Genomic DNA, 16,558 nt, shown 5'->3' on the forward strand with positions numbered 1-16,558 from the left:
AAAGGGAAAGTTTCTTTCCCAATTTTAAAAAGCTCTTCCTTCCTATTGGCTCTTTTGGTCAGGTGCCCACTTTTTTTTCTTTACCTAGGGGACTTTTTAACCCTTTACAGGTAAAGCAAGTACAGAACAGCTACCAAGAGAGATTTTACAGCAAACTGGCTGGCTGGGTGTCCATCAAAGGAAGCTACTCCCTCCCACCTTTATTTATCACATGGGCTGACAGAGGAGCTGCTGGCTGGCTGGCAGTGTGAGATGAAAGAGATAAATGAACTGAAACCAGGCTAGACGGTGAGGATAGAGGAAGCACTGAAGAAGAGTGGATGCAAGCAAGGAAAAAGAAAAGCGTAGATTCTCTGGAACCAGAAGAAGAATAGGAGGGCAGGAAAAGGAAATGGGGGGAAATGACCTAATAGTAAAATCCCTAGATAAGGACAGAAAGATAGGGGTCTCCACTCTGCCTGTTGCGCAGTCTCCACTCTGTCGCACAGTTAAAAACTCCGTGATGGGACCATGGTTATGGCCACTTCTCCCCCGGTCCTTCCACTTAGATGGACCACACTGACCTGAGCTCCAGCTGGATTCTCCATCGTGTCCTTAGGGGCATAAGAAACGGTCTGCAGCAAGAAACATGAAGATGTCACCCATTGCGTTTTGTTTGTATGAGACTGTCTGAATTTGATTACAAGACTTAAGTATCTAGCACAGAGAAACAATGAACAGCGGATACACACAAGGATTTACTTTGATCGTTAGTGGATTTTGTGCCTTACACAGTGTCAGCTCTGTGCAGTTTCAGACGCTGTACACGCTCCTCACAGAGGGTGAATGTTAAGACAAGACTATGGAGAAAAATACCATCATTCTGCGTGTGTCAGTGCTGAACATGAGAGCGTGACAGAGCTGTCCACAATCTCACTTTCCTCTCTGTTCTGTTACATGGAGACAGCGCGGGACTGCCAACACTGCCTCAGTGACTCCATACAGATCATCTCCATTTTTTTCACATTAGTGGTGAGAATTTCAATGGGGGATTTCAAATGAATTTCAGTGGAGGCTGATAGCCTGAGGTTTTCAAAGTTGCCTGGGTGATTTAGGCTAAGTTATAATCTAGGATTCTCTGCCTGTTTTTGTGAAAGCCACATATTTACTGACTGCTTTGCTCAAGGCTTCCTTGACATCTCTGTTTCTCAGGCTGTAGATGAGTGGGTTAACCAGGGGAGTCAGGACTGTGTAGCAAAGAGAGAGCACTTTGTTTAGGATGTTTAATGTGTCGCATTTCGGTAGCATGTAGACAATCATTAAGGTTCCATAGTAAATCGTTACCACGATGAGGTGAGAGGAACAGGTGGAAAAGGCCTTTTGCCTCCCAGTGGTGGAAGGGATTCTCAGGATGGTTGTGAGGATACACACATAGGAAGTCAGTGTTAGTAGGAATGGAGGCAGAGTGAATACAAAGGCCAGTACAAAATCCAGCAATATGATCAGGTATGTGTCACTGCAGGAAAGCTTTATCAATGGGATGAGATCACAATAGAAATGGTCAATTTCATTCGGGCCACAGAATATTAAATGAGACATGAATAATACAAAGATTGCAGTAGCCAAACAACCATTTAACCCTGACCCAGCAGCCAACTGGAGGCAAAACCTGGTATTCATAAGAGTTGAATAGTGCAGGGGTTTACATATCGCTAAATACCGATCATAAGACATCACTGCTAGGAGACAGCATTCTGTAGCCGCCAGAGCACAAAAGAAATACAGTTGTGTGATGCAGCCACTGAATGAGATGGTTCTGTCCCCAGTCAGGAGACTGGCCAGCATCCGGGGCAGGATGGTTGAGGTGTAGCAGGTCTCCAGGCAGGACAAGTTCCCCAGGAAGAAGTACATGGGGGTGTGAAGGTGCTGATCGGTCACAACTAGTGCAGTGATGAGCATGTTCCCAGTCACGGTTGCGATGTAGATCACTAGGAACATGAGGAAGAGAAGAATTTTCAGATCAGGGAGATCCCCGAATCCCAGGAAGATGAATTCTGTGACAGCTGTTTGATTTTTCCAGTCTCTGTCTGCCATGGGTTGAGTCAAGGAACAAGAAAACAAACTGTGCAATTGAATTGGAAGGACACAAAGTTAAAAGTTAATCAAGTCTCATGAATTAATTGCATAAATATTCAGAAACGCACCTTCCTCTCTTGGTTACAGGCTGAACGTTTTAGACTAAATGTAGACTTCAGAGCTAAGTGCCAGGAGTTTCAGTCCGAGGACACATCATTGGTATGAATGTAGACCTTCTTCTGCCATATCAGAGCAATGACTAATATAACAGGCCATTTCTCTGGTAGCTGAGTACTGATAAGACAGATCAGACCATTTCTTTATCTACTGTCATATCCCATCTAGTAACATACTAGAGCTTAACAATGATGCTTAAATGCTGTATTTCACTTCTGGCAATGACCGGAGTCAAAATCAATAAATACATCAACCAATACTTTGGACTGAGATTTCTAGTGCAGTCTAGTACCCTTAGGCAAAATCTTCTGTTAAAATTAATGGAAATTAGTCTAACCATATATTCTGGTCTATTCAGCATTTCAGTGCCCTGTTGGAGAAGGAATAATTTTCAGCCCCTCACAAGAGATCTGTTTATGCCATACATTCTGACGTGGCATAAATTCTCGCTTAGTTCCTCTGGGTGTGATGGTGATATTGTCAGAGACTGGCAATGCCTTTTCTGTTGCCTGATGTTGACTGGTGCAGTAATAAAATACAGCTCTTTGGAGGGTGCATCTTAGGAAGGGGCAAAACCAGGTTCATGTTCAACCCTAAGTGGGATGTGACCCTCTGCACTCCATAACCAATGTGGGATGAAAATACAGGAACAAGAAAGGCACAGGGTGTGGGGGTGTGGGGATGATGCTGTCCCTGAACTCGGAGTCTAGAAACAATCTGGCATATGTGATCTGGGCTAGTAAGATTCCAGCACCACTTGCCACCCCATTGGGGCACACACTGAGCCAGATCCCCAGCTGGTGTAAGTCAAGGGAGCTCCATTTGTGTCAGTGGGGCAGATCCCCAACTGAGGACTTGTCACAAGACATGGATCTCAAGCTCCATCTCTGTGAAACTGTGAAAAGCTGTGAAAGCTGACTGGCACTGCTGTGGGAAGGTGAACCTAAAACTACACATACTAATCTGAAGAAGAGCTCTGTGTAGTTCAAAAGCTTCTCTCATTCACCAACAGAAGTTGGTCCAGTAAAAGATATTACCTCACCCACCTTGTCCCTCTAATATTCACAAAACACATTCATGCCCCTATTTGGTGGAGGTATAGAAATGCAGTCAGGAAGACGGTGCTCACCTGTAACCACAGCACAGCCCAAGCTTGAAGCGATGAGCTCTTATTTCTCAGGGCTTGGCCACTCGGACTCAGGATCCTCAGCTGAGGTTCTTGTCTCTCCTCTTTCTGCAGAAACTGGATTTTGTCACTGAAGAGACCTGCAGTTACCTGAAGGAATGAGCAGGTACATTTGATCTACCTTTGGAAAATGAGCTTCCCCTTTGATCTACAAAGTGTAAATGCTCCCTCCTATTTGTATTCCATCTTCACACTTTTTAATACGGTCCCACTTCAACCTTTCTCCCACATGGTTCGTTTTGTTTCTCCAAAGCATTGAGGCTAACAATGCCCAATGGGACTTGTACAGTGTGACTTGTACAATTGCATTTTATTTAAGTCTAATGATCCTATATGGAAAATATTTGGATGTGAACAAACACGAGCTTATATTTTTGGAAGAAGCCTGTCCAAGGTGATGGCCTGTTATAATGTACAATGCTGGTTTCGACTTTACAACTCTCGGTTCCGAGTTAGGACGTTTCGACTTAAGATGTGATATTCAGGAACCAATTGTGTCTTAAGTCCGAGGACTGCCTGTATAACAGCCCCTTTCTCATTCCTCAACATCTGCTACTATCATTACATACCTAGAAGCCCATTTCTCACCACTTATATGCCATTATACAGCTTCACCTCCCTTTCCACTTCCCTCTGATGGTCATTTGGCAACAAAAAATCTCCTTTCTTGTCCTTCTGCTTTGACTGCTATCCATTGGCCATTGGTCAGCATGGCTGCACATTTTCATTCCCCTGCCCTCTAGTGACCCTAAAGAGCATAATCGCATCTTTCCTCATTTCTTACCTACTGCTAGGTGTGCGCTGTTCCAAATTAGAGCCGCAGAGAACCAAATCGTAGAACAGTTTGAATGGAACATTAGTGGCTACAACAGCACACCCAACAGTGGACACTCTCAAAGGTTTCGCAGGGGTTTCCCATCAGTCCAGAGCATTTCTGTTGCTGTGGTGTCTGTTTCCAATGGAAATGCATAGATTGAACCGACCATAACAGAATCTCACTGGCTCTCCAGGCTGAGATTCTCAGAGGCGTCGAAGGGAGTTAAACAATGAGGAGTCCGGTGGCACCTTAAAGACTCAATGTTTTTCTGGATACAGACTAACACGGCTACCCCCTGATAAGGGAGTTAAGCATTCAACTGCCATTTCACAGGGATGTGGGTGCCTAACTCCATTCGGTCCCTTGGAAAATCCTTTCCGTAGTGCTGAAATTCTACCGTGCTCACCGGTGCCCAGCTCCCCTGCCTCTGGCCAAGCCCTGACGTGCTCCCACTGACTGAGCCAGCACTGCCATTTTGGCGTGACAGGAGTTCTGCCCGTTGGTAGGTGGTAGCCGCTTCCTCTCACCATAGGTTGCCTCATTCTCTGAGGAGGGGACCCTGCGTGGAACAGAGCTGTCTGTGGTACCTGAGGCTGGCTGGACATGGTGCCCTGAGAACTAGCCCTCTCGGGATGGGCACTTGTTACAGTCAGTTTTGGGGACACTCATTGTAACAGGTCCCCTCCCTTTGAACTGCTCTGTGCAGTTGGTGGCAGCAGAGCAGCTGCTGCCCTGAGGTCCACAGGCCAAGTCCCTCCTCGCTGGCCGTTTTGACAGACCCAACCCCAGAAATGTCCTGCGTTCTACGTGTGCCTTAGCAAACCCCCAGCTGGGTCTGGACAGTCCCAGTGGCCCTGGTTTGTGAGTCTATCTCTTTGTCTGCCCAACCCCCCTGCCTCCAAGGGTCCTGTGAGTCCGATGCTGGTGCTTTGCTGGAGCTGGTCACAGCTGGGCTTAGCCTAGATAAGAGCGATGAAGCTGTTCCTGGTGAAGTGTCAAGAGGTCATTGCTGGGGCCTGGCTGTTTGCATCCGGCGTGTGTTAGTGCAATGGTGGTAGCTGGTTTGCAGGGGGATATGGTGAGGATGGCAATAAGCACAATTTCAGGGGTGGCATATTTCCCAGGCTTACGTCCCCATCTATGCTGCACCAGGAGTTACTATTTTCATTGTCCAAACATTAATTCTGATCAAAAATGGCTTTTTTATTAAAATAAAAATCGATCAAAAATTGTCTCCACTCCACCTCTTAGAAACTCTATGATGGGAACATGGTTATGGCAACTTCCCTCCCTGGTCCTTTCACTTAGATGGACAACACTGGCCTGAGCTCTTCCTGGATTCTCCACTGTGTCTTTAGGGGTGTAAGAAATGATCTGTCGGGACCAACATATCATCCATTGTGTTTTATTTGTATTAGACTGTCTAAATTTGATGACAAGACTTTATTATCTAACAGAGAAACAATGAACAGGGGTCAAGGGGAGTGCCCCAGAGGTCGGTCCTGGGGCCGGTTTTGTTCAACCTCTTTATTAATGATGTGGATGGTGGGATGAATTGCACCCTCAGCAAGTTCACAGATGACACTAAGCTGTGGGGAGAGGTAGGTATGCTGGAGGGTAGGAATAGGGTCCAGTGTAACCGAGACAAATTGGAGGATTGGGCCAAAGGAAATCTGATGAGGTTCAACAAGGACAAGTGCAGAGTCCTGCACTTAGGAAGGAAGAATCCCATGCACCACTACAGGCTGGGGAGCGACTGGCTAAGCAGCAGTTCTGCAGAAAAGGACCTGAGGATTATAGTGGATGAGAAGCTGGATATGAGTCAGCAGTGTGCCCTTGTTGCCAAGAAGGTCAATGGCATATTGGGTTGTATTAGTAGGAACATTGCCAGCAGATCGAGGGAAGTGATCATTCTCCTCTATTTGGCACTGGTGAGGCCACACCTGGAGTACTGCATCCAGTTTGGGTCCTCCCACTGCAGAAGGGATGTGGACAAATTGGAGAGAGTCCAACCAAGGGCAACAAAAATGATTAGGGGGCTGGGGCACATGACTTACGAGGAGAGGCTGAGGGAACTGGGGTTATTTAGTCTGCAGAAGAGAAGAGTGAGGGAGGCACTTGATAGCAGCCTTCAACTACCTGAAGGAGGGTTCCAAAGAGGATGGAGCTCGGCTGTTCTCAGTGGTGGCAGATGACAGAACAAGAAGCAGTGGTCTCAAGTTGCAGTGGGGGAGATCTACGTTGGATATTAGGAAATACTATTTCACTAGGAGGGTGGTAAAGCACTGGAATGGGTTACCGAGGGAGGTGGTGGAATCGCCTTCCTTAGAAGTTTTTAAGGCCTGGCTTGACCAAGCCCTGGCTGGGATGATTTAGTTGGTGTTGGTCCTGCTTTGAGCAGGGGGTTGGACTAGATGACCTGACATCTCTTCCACCCCTAATATTCTATGATTCTATGATATACATAGGGATTTACTCTGACAGTGGATTTTGTGCCTTACCAATGTCAACTCTGTGCATTTTCAAACGCCTTCTGCCTCCTGGTGGTGGAAGGGATTCTCAGGATGGTGGCAATGATACACGCATAGGATGTCAGGGTCAGTAGGAATGGAGGCAGGGTGAATACACAGGATAGTATGAAATGGAACAATATTAACCAGTGTGTGTCACTGCAGGAGAGTTCCATAAACGGGATGGCATCAGAATAGAAATGGTCAATTTCATTTAGGCCACAGAACATTAACTGTGATAGGAATAAGACAAAGATGGTAGTAGCCAAACAACCATTTAACCAGGACCCAGCAACCAACTGAAGGCAAAACCTGGTATTCATAAGAGTTGAATAGTGCAGGGGTTTACATATTGCAAAATACCAATCATAAGACATCACTGCTAGGAGACAGCATTCTGTAGCCACCAGAGAATGAGAGAAATACAGTTGAGTGATAATGCCACTGACTGAGATGGTTTTGTCCCCAGTCAGGGGACTGGCCAGCAACCTGGGCAGGATGGTCAAGAAGTAGCAGGTGTCGAAGCAGGACAACTTCCCCAAGAAGAAGTACATGGGGATGTGAAGGTGCCAATCAGTCACAATGAGCACCACGATGAGGGTGTTCCTGGCCAAGGTTGTCATGTAGATCACTAGAAACATCAGGAAGAGAAGAATTTGAAGGTCAGAAAGATCCCCGAATCCCAGAAGGATAAATTCTGTGACAGCCATTTGGTTTCTCCAGTTTCTGTCTGCCATGGGATGAGTCTTGGAATAATAAAAGAAACTGTTCAATTGAATTAGAAGAACATAGAGTTAAAAGTTAATCAAGTCTCCTAAATTAATTGCATAAATATTCAGAAACTCCCCTTTGTCTTCTGGTTACAGGCTGATTTTAAGGCTAAATGTAGAATTCAGAGCAAGTGCCAGGAGTCTCACTTCAAGAACAGGATATTGGTACCCATGTAGACCTCCCTCTACCATGATCAGAGCAATAACTACTGTAACCATAGCCTCTGGTGGCTGAGTACTGACATGACAGATCAGACCATTTCTTTATTTGCTATCATACCCCATCTAGTGACATACTGGAGCTTAACAATGATGCTTAAATGCTGTATTTCACTTCTGGCAATGGCCAGAATCATGCTATGACTTAGGAGTCAAAAGTAATAAATACATCAACTAAAATGTTGGGCTGAAATTTCCAACCCACTCTAGTGTCCTAAGGCACCAATCTCCAGTTAAAATTAATGGAAATTAATGTAAACATGTATCCTGATATATTTTGCATTTTAGTGCCTTGTAGGAGAAGGAATCGTTTTCAGCCCCTCACGAGAGATCGGTTTATGCCATAAATTCTGAAGTGGCGTAAATGCTTCCTTAATTCCTGTGGTGGTGATGGCGATGTGGTCAGGGACTGGCTATCCCTTTTCTGTTTCCCGATGTTGACTGTTGCAGTAATAAAATACAGCTCTTTGTGGGGGTGGATCGTAGGAAGGGACAGAACCAGGCTGATGTGCAACCCTAACTGGGGAGTGACCCTCTGTGCTTCAAAATGTTTGTGGGATGATAATTCACTTGGGGATGGGGGTAGAAGATGTTGTCCCTGAACTTGGAGTCTAGGAACAATCTAGCATGTGTGATCCAGGCTAGTAAGTCTCCTTCACCACTCCCCACCCCACTGGGGGACACACTGAGCCCGATCCCCAGCTGATATAAATCAAGGCAGCTCCATTTGTGTTAGTGGGGCAGTTCCCCAACTGAGGACCTGTCACAGGACATGGATCTCAGCCTCTATCTCTGTGAAATGGTGCTATGAACGCTGACTGGCACTGCTGTGGGAAGGTGAGGCTAAAACTGCTAATATTCACCTGAGGAAGAGCTCTGTGTAGCTCAAAAGCTTCTCTCATTCACCAACAGAAGCTGGTCCAATAAAAGATATTACCTCACCCACCTTGTCCCTCTAATATTCACAAAACACATTCATGCCTCTGTTTAGCAGTGGTATAGAAATGCAGCCGGGAAGACGGAGCTCACCTGTAACCACAGCACAGCCCAAGCTTGAAGCGATGAGCTCTTATTTCTCAGGGTTTGGCCTCCAGGATTCAGGTCAGTCAGCGGAGGTTCTTGTCTCTCCTCTTTCTGCAGAAACTGGGTTTTCTCAGTGAAGAGACCTGCAGTTACCTGAAGGGATGAGCAGGTGCATTTGATCTACCTTTGAACAATGAGCATTCCTGTGGATTTACAAAGTGTAAATGCTGCCTCATATTTGTTTTCGGTCTTCACGGTTTTTAGTATGGTCCCACTTCAACCTTTCTTCCACTTGGTTGATTTTTTGTCTCCAAAGCTTTGTAGCTAAGAATTCCCAATGGGACTTGTACAGTGTGACTTGTATAATTGTATCTTTTATTAAGTCTAATGATTCCATGTGGAAAATATTTGAGATCATGAACAAACACCAGCTTCCATTTTTGGGAGGTGCCTGTCCAAGATGTTGGCCTGTTATAATGTACTTGCCCCGCCCGGTTATTAATATTCAAGATATGCTGCCACCTAGTGGCCCTTTTCCTAATATTATTGTATTGGCTACTAAAATCTCTTGGTCACTAGTCAGTATTTCTAACACCCCCTCTCAGTTCCTCTCCTCTGCTGCCATCTAGTGTTGATTTCCCAGCATGACAGCCTGTTTCTTTGCTGTCCTCCAGTGGATTCTTCTTGCTGTCCTAGCTGCCTCTTTCAGTTCTTGACTCATGTCGCCTGCTGGCCATTATTTAGTATAACAACCCATTTCTCACTCCACAACATCTGCTACTATCCACAGGTCATTACATATTGCAGAGGTCCTTTTCTCTTCAGGGCCCATTCCTCACCATATATATACCGTTATTCAACTTCACCTCCCTTTCCACTTCTCTCAGGTGGTCATTTGGCAACATAACATCTCCTTTCTTGCCCTTCCACTTTGGCTGCTATCCACTGGGCAACACCACTACATCTTGTCCATTCCTCTGCCCTCTAGTGACCCTAGAGAGCAGAATCACACCTTTCCTCATTTCTTACCTACTGCTAGGTGTGCGCTATTCCAAAGTATAACCACTGAGAACCAAATCGTAGAACAGCCTGACTGCAACATTAGTGGCTGTGGTAGAAAGAGCCTGAGACATAAGGCCTAAAGTCTGAGTAGAAGTCAGGCCCTGCTGCTATAAAGCAAAGGCAGGCTGTGAGCAGAAGTCAGGCTGTTAGAAAACATGCCTGCTGGCAGGTTCACTCTTCAATATATGAACTTTCCCAATATTGCAAAAACAGAAGCACTCCAGTCACGTAAACACATTCCAGAGGGATAGTACCAGAACACCCCGATACCAAGAATGGTACAAGCACGCTCCCCAAAGATAAGAGAAACATGCTGACCCCTTAAAGATAAGGTCAGGATGACAGTAAGATGGATAGAGTTGTTTTGATAAGGTATTGGGTGGTAACAAGCTACTTCAGGGGGCAGTCACTAACTATGTCAGAGGGACAATACGAAACTTGTTTGCATCCGTGTATAAAAGAAGAGTCACAGAGGGGGTGTCTTTGCCCAGCCTAGGAGGGAACGGAAAGGCCCACCGTTTGCTCAGCCGTGTCCATTTCCATGGGCATACATATTAGTGTAACTGTAGACATTGATCCAGGCAACTAGGATCGTGCTTCGTCGGCAATAAACCTGGCCGAGTGCCTTCGCTGCTGAACGGGAGTCTGGTGGTTTTATTGGGCAGTTTGACCAAAGTCTGCTGTACTGGCTACCTGGGCAGAGCCAGTGATGCACACGATGAGAACGCACACATGCAGCCAAAACATCTAACGACAGCAGCTACAACAGCACCTGCAACAACAGCAGCGGCTCACAAAGGTTCAGCAGGGGTTTCCTATCCATCTAGGGCATTTCTGTTGATCTGGGCTCTGTTTCCAATGGAAATGCATAGATTGAACCTGCCATGACAGATTCCCAGTGGCTCTTCAGGCTGAGATTCTCACAGGCGTCGAAGGGAGTTAAGTATCAAACTCTTATTTCAAAGGGATTTGGGTGCCTAACTCTGTTAGGTCCCTTGGAAAGTTATTTCTGCAGTGTTGAAGTCCTACTCTGCTCAACGGTGCCCGTCTCCCCTGTCTCTGGCCAAGCCCTGACGTGCTCCCACTGACTGAGCCAGCACTGCCATTTTGGTATCACAGGAGATCTGCCCATTGGTAGGTGGTAGCCGCCTCCTCTTACCATAGGTTGCCTCACGCCCGGAGGGGAGCACCCTGTAAACCCCCATATTCATCAATGGTATACAATTGTGATACTTCATGTAAAGCATGTCATGTAAGGTATCATGGGAAAGGTTATGATCAGTTAAAAATCATCATCCTACTGAATTATGTGTAGCATGAGTGCATATGAAATTATAAGATTGTGCTGTATGATTATCATTGAAATATGCATGCTGTAAATTTGTTTGTAACCCAGAAATCAACTCACAGAGAGTAACAAAGGAAATGATTAGCGACCAGGCGGACATTGAAGATCATCACAATCTATTGTCTGGCAAGGCAGGGACGAACCCGATGACTCACCTGGCAGAAGACCACACCAGGGAATTACTCAACCCTGTGACTCAGCAATGCCCTCCCGCCCCCGCCAGACATGCTTGCACTTGTCTTCCAGAGCACATGGCTAAGATATTAAATGGAACACAGGGGCACCAAAGTTTGTCCTTTCTCCTCCCCACACCTAGACTGAAGGCAATGGGAATGCTGGAGCTCGGGAGACTGGTCCCAGGCTCGGAAGAAAGCCTGTGTAAGAAAAACTGTTCCCAACCTTCAATATGCAGTAGGGTGAAAAAAACTGCTTAAACTAGATATTGTCTAGGTTTAGAGTCTTGACTGCCTGCTTATCTTTTATTTACTTTTGGTAACTTATCACTTTTAACCTCTTCAAATCTATCTTTGGTAGTCAATAAACTTACTTTTATGTTTATTCTTACCAATGAGTTTGTCTGAAGTGTTTGGTAAATCTGCTCAGGTAACAAGGCCTGTGCATGTCCACTTTCCCTTGAAGTAAGTGGCAAATCAATTAATACATTTGCAATGTTCAAGAAAGGATCTTGAACAGTGCAGGACAGTATATTCCTGAGGCACAAGGCTGGGAGCTGGGGGGAGCTGGTTGGTGCCTTTCTCTGTGAGATTTCATGAGTGACTCTGGGAGCACTCAGACAAGCTAGCTGGGTGTGGGGCTTCACATGCTGCTGGACTGAGTGATAGCACCTGGAGGGGTTTGCTGCATGTCACCAGCACAGCATTGTGAGAGACACCCCAGGCTAGTGAGTTCAGGGGGCACAGCGGTCCCACAATTCCAGGTCATACCCCCCACCTGGTTAAATATTAAACACATAGGGGAAACGGAGGCACACACAATATTCACACAAAACAGGAGGAAAAATTCCCACTTTGTCACATCTCTTCCCCCTTCGAGACTGAACTGAGTGGGGTCACTTCAACCGGTGACCTGGGGAAATTCAGGCACCCCTTTCCATGAGAAAGCATCTGCTGTAAGATTTGCACTCCCATTAACATGGATCACTTCCATATCATAATCCTGGAGGATCAGACTCCATCTCAAAAACTTGGCATTAGCCCCTTTCATTTGATTCAGCCATGCCAGGGGAGAGTGGTCAGTATACACAGTAAAGCGACCCCCCGCTATATATGGCTGCAACATTTTAAGAGCCCACACCATGGCCAGGCTTTCCTTCTCATTGGTGGCCTAGTTCTGCTCCTGGGGAAGCCATTTCTTGCTCAGGTATACAATCGGGTGTCTCTCCCCCTTTAGCACAGCTAGACACCAGGGCAATTAGAAGAGCACACCGAGGCGCACTGCGCATCAGAGAGGCTTTGAAAAACAGTTTCATGACTGACCAGACTACGGTGTGACAGTTGTGTATGTTTGTCCTTGATGGAAACCCACCCCCTTTGGTAAATGTACTTCCCTGTATACCAATCCCCCTCCCACCTTCGACCACAGCTGGCACAGGAAATAAAGACCCTATTGTTCTGAATTCATTCTTTATTTGTTTAAAAAAAAAAGGAGATCACTGACAACGCTGACTAGTAAAAGGAAACCCGGGCGTACAAAAGGAAACCCGGGCGTTCATAATGGGGTGGAGTGGGGGAAGAGGGAAGGACAAGGCCACATTGCTTATTATAGACACACTACAAATCAAAGCTGTTTGAATGACAGCCTTCTGTTGCTTGGGCCATCCCCTGGAGTCGAGTGGCAGGGTGCCCAGAGCCTCCCCCCACCCACCTCCTTGGGCCTCTGGGTGAGGAGGATATGAAACTTGGTGAGGAGGGTGGGCACTTACACAATGGATGCAGCGGGGGTCTGTACTCTAGTTGCCTTTCCTGCAGCTTCACCAGATGCCTCATCATGTCCGTTTGCTCCCCCATTTAGCCTCAGTATCTCCTCCTGCGTGTTCCAATCACGCTCGCTATATGCTTTCCTGGCCTCTGCCACTGAATGTCTCCATGCATTTTCAGCTGTGCCCTATCAGTGCAGAAAGACTGCATGAGATCTGAAAACATGTAATCGCGAGTGCGTTTTTTTCGCCTTCTCATCTGCGATAACCTAGGGATGGAGTTGGTGCAGGGAGCATAGAAGCATTTGCAGCTGCAGGGAGGGGGGAAGGGAGAGTAGACTTTTAAAAAGATACATTTCTGAAAACAAAAGGGAAACTCTTTCACAGTGAATCAAGCAATTCACAGCGGAGAGCACATGTTTTTTAGGTACAAGGTCACATTTTGCCTTTTATATTGAGCGCCTGCCGGTATGGTGACACATCACATACAGCTGGGCAACAGCATTCGTTTTGCAGGCAGCCATGGTAAGCCAAAGGGTACGCGGGGTTGGCTTCTTCTGCGTTCATAACATGTGGGAATGGTTTGAAAGTGCAGCGCCCTCCTTTCCTATAGCAACCAATGCTGGTTGGGGTTGCCATTTAGAAGGAGGGGCTGCATTTTTGGGGTGGATGTGCAGCAGCACCCCCCGTCCCACCCCCCAGGGAGGCTATACTTCGTGATGATCCCTTTTAGCCAAGCGCAAACAGCCCAGCATGACCAGGGTCTAATGTGTTGGGGCTCACCACACAGAGGGGATTATTGGTCCCTTACAAAACTTCCCCTATTTCAACCATGAATGATATCACTCTCCTGAGGCTGACAAAGAAAGATAAAGACCAAATGTTGCATGAATGCGACCAAAACCCAGGACCATTTGCTGCCATATTTTGTGCTGCAATGATTCCAGACCACTTGCTACTGGCTTGGCATGGTAAAGTGTCCTACCGTGGAGGATGAAATAAGGCAGCCCTCCCCAGAAACCTTCTTCAAAGGCTTTCAGAGTTCCTCCAGGAGAGCTTCCTGGAGATGTCCCTGGAGGATTCCTGCTCCATCCCCAGACACGTTAACAGATTTTTCCATTAGCTGTACTGGCCGCAAATGCATCCCAATTGTTCAAGGCAAATCAAACATGAAACACAATTACTTTTAACCCCTGTAGTGTCCTTACAAATGTGCACTCACCAGAGGTGCCTTCTCTGCCTTCAGGGTCCGGGAACAACAGACCCTAGGAGTGTATTGGCTCCAGGCTGAGGAAAAGGTCCTGGCTGCCAGGAAGAATGCATTCTCCGCTTGTCTGCTTTGCATTCTCCTCCTCTTCTTCCTCTTCCTCATCCACAAAATCCTCCTCCGTGTTGGGGTACTGGTAGGGTCCCCCATAGAATGGCACACAGCTGATCATAGAAGTGGCATGTCTGGGGCTGTGACCCAGAGTGACCGTTTGCCTCCTTTGTCTTGCTTTTGGGAGGCTTGCCTGAGCTCCTTAATTTTCACAAAACACTGATGTGCATTCCTGGTCTAGCCTCTCTCCACCATGCCCTGGGTGATTTTGGCATATATATCAGCATTTCTTCTGCTGGATGGGAGTTCTGCCTGCACAGATTCTTCTCCCCATACGGCAATCAGATCCAGTGTCTCAAGTTCACTCCATGCTGGAGTTTGTTTGCAATTCTGGGACTGTATGGTCACCTGTTCTCTTGAGCTTGCCAAGCTGACCAAACAGGAAATGAAATTCAAAAGTTCCCGGTGCTTTTCCTGTGTACCTGGCTAGTGCAGCGGAGTTGAAAGTGCAGCCCAGAGTGATCACATTGGAGCACTCTGGGATACCTCCTGGAGGCTAATACCATTGAATTGCACAGTGCTTCATCTACACTACCCCAAATTTGACTCAGGAAGGTCGATTTTAGTGCTACTCCCCTCGTTGGGAAGGAGTACAGCAGTCGATTTTAAGAGCCCTTTAGGTCAGTGTAACGGGGTTGGTTGTGTAGACACATTCATTATAAAATCGACCTAATGCAGCTAAATTCGACCTAACCTCATAGTTAACCTCGTAGCCTTGGTTCCCTGCAGAATGGGCATCTCAGGGCCTTTCCCCATTTACCCATCAGTGGGTCCTCTTGCCCCTCCTCTTCGCGATCTCCAGCTCATGCTTTTGCTGCTTCTCCTGCTGTTCTAGCTTAGGCTTTTGCTGCTTCTCTTTGTCCTCTACCTCCTGTGCTCTCAGCTACAACTCCAACTGGTTCAAATCTACTGATGGGGAACCAGGTCGTGAAGACCCCCTGCTGGATGTGAAACCAGGTCTGATAAATGACCTGGTTTGCTCTGGCTGCGGTCTCTGCTGCTCCCAGACTCTGTTGGGCCTGGAACCTGCTATTTAGACTGGTCCTCCTTCTCTAGCCATGCAATCAGCCATGCCTTTTTGAGCTTCCCAATGCTTAAGCCTCTCTCCCTACCCAGGTTTGCAATGTTCTACTTAGAGAGATGGTTATAGGCCATTTCCTCGCTCTTTCCTTTAACTTCCCTTGTTTTACCGCTGCCAGTCACTTACTGCAAGGCCCTTCTGGTGCCTTCAGCAGCCAACCGTCTACTGGGTGCATTCGCCAACCATACTTGCTACCACCTGTCATGGATCCACAGGTCTGGTGCTCTTGAATGGCTCTGGAACAGTACCTGGGAGGGCCCCTGTAGTGTGTCAGCCCACTTAAGGTCACACTCTCATTAGGGTATACCTCTTGGCTTCACCACCTCTGGGGACCCAACTTAGGAACCCCTGCTTCTCACTGTGAGCTCCCCTCAGGGAGTCCACCTGAATTGGATCCCTGGGGAAGACTTGCACACCGAAAAGGAGCAATGCACCCCCAACTTCCTGACTCTGGAGTGACTCTCAGCCAGCCTTGTAAAAGCAGAAGGGTTTATGAGATGTCTGGAACACAGCGTAGAAAGACCCTCGTTGTCATATAGAATGGAAAGTTACAGCAGAGCCCACCCGGGTCAGTCCCAGAGCCCTCTGACCCCTCTGTAGTCCCAGTCCAGAAGCTTCTCCCTGTCTCCAACAGCCCACATTTAAGAACCCCACCTGGCCCCTCCCCAGTCCGTTGTCCTCCAGCTGGTCACACCCAGCTGGCTTCCTGTGGAGGATAGGCCATCCATGGTCATTTGTTGCTGGGCGCCCCATGTCTGGGCAATTGGAGTGGCCATTGTCTTCTGGGAGTCTCCATGGGCATGGGGACTCAGGCAGCTAGGCGTCGGTTACCACCTGTGTCCCTGAGACTTTGCAAAGCATAAACAGCCTCTTCCCCCACCTAATTAAATATGCACCACATAGGGGAAACTGGGGCACAGACAATATTCATATGAAACTGTCTGAATTTGATTTCAAGACTTTATTATCTAACACAGAGAATCAAAGAACAGGGGA

The 16,558-nt window shown here is 47.0% G+C and overlaps 1 protein-coding gene across 1 annotated transcript; it reads right to left on the reverse strand.

Annotated features, from left to right (window-relative positions):
- Positions 1 to 1,107: 1,107 nt before the first annotated feature.
- LOC144274923 (olfactory receptor 6B1-like) lies at positions 1,108 to 2,076 on the reverse strand. Its single transcript, XM_077834023.1, has one exon. It carries the CDS (start codon positions 2,071 to 2,073, stop codon positions 1,108 to 1,110), a length of 966 nt encoding a protein of 321 aa, XP_077690149.1. The 5' UTR covers positions 2,074 to 2,076.
- Between the last annotated feature and the right edge of the window lie 14,482 nt (positions 2,077 to 16,558).

The sequence above is a fragment of the Eretmochelys imbricata genome, chromosome 14 (assembly GCF_965152235.1).
Source record: "Eretmochelys imbricata isolate rEreImb1 chromosome 14, rEreImb1.hap1, whole genome shotgun sequence".
Lineage (NCBI taxonomy): Eukaryota > Metazoa > Chordata > Testudines > Cheloniidae > Eretmochelys > Eretmochelys imbricata.

What these genes read in the sequence shown, in the direction of transcription:
- LOC144274923 (XM_077834023.1), bottom strand. Translation starts at nt 2,073, where the DNA reads ATGGCAGACAGAGACTGGAAAAATCAAACAGCTGTCACAGAATTCATC.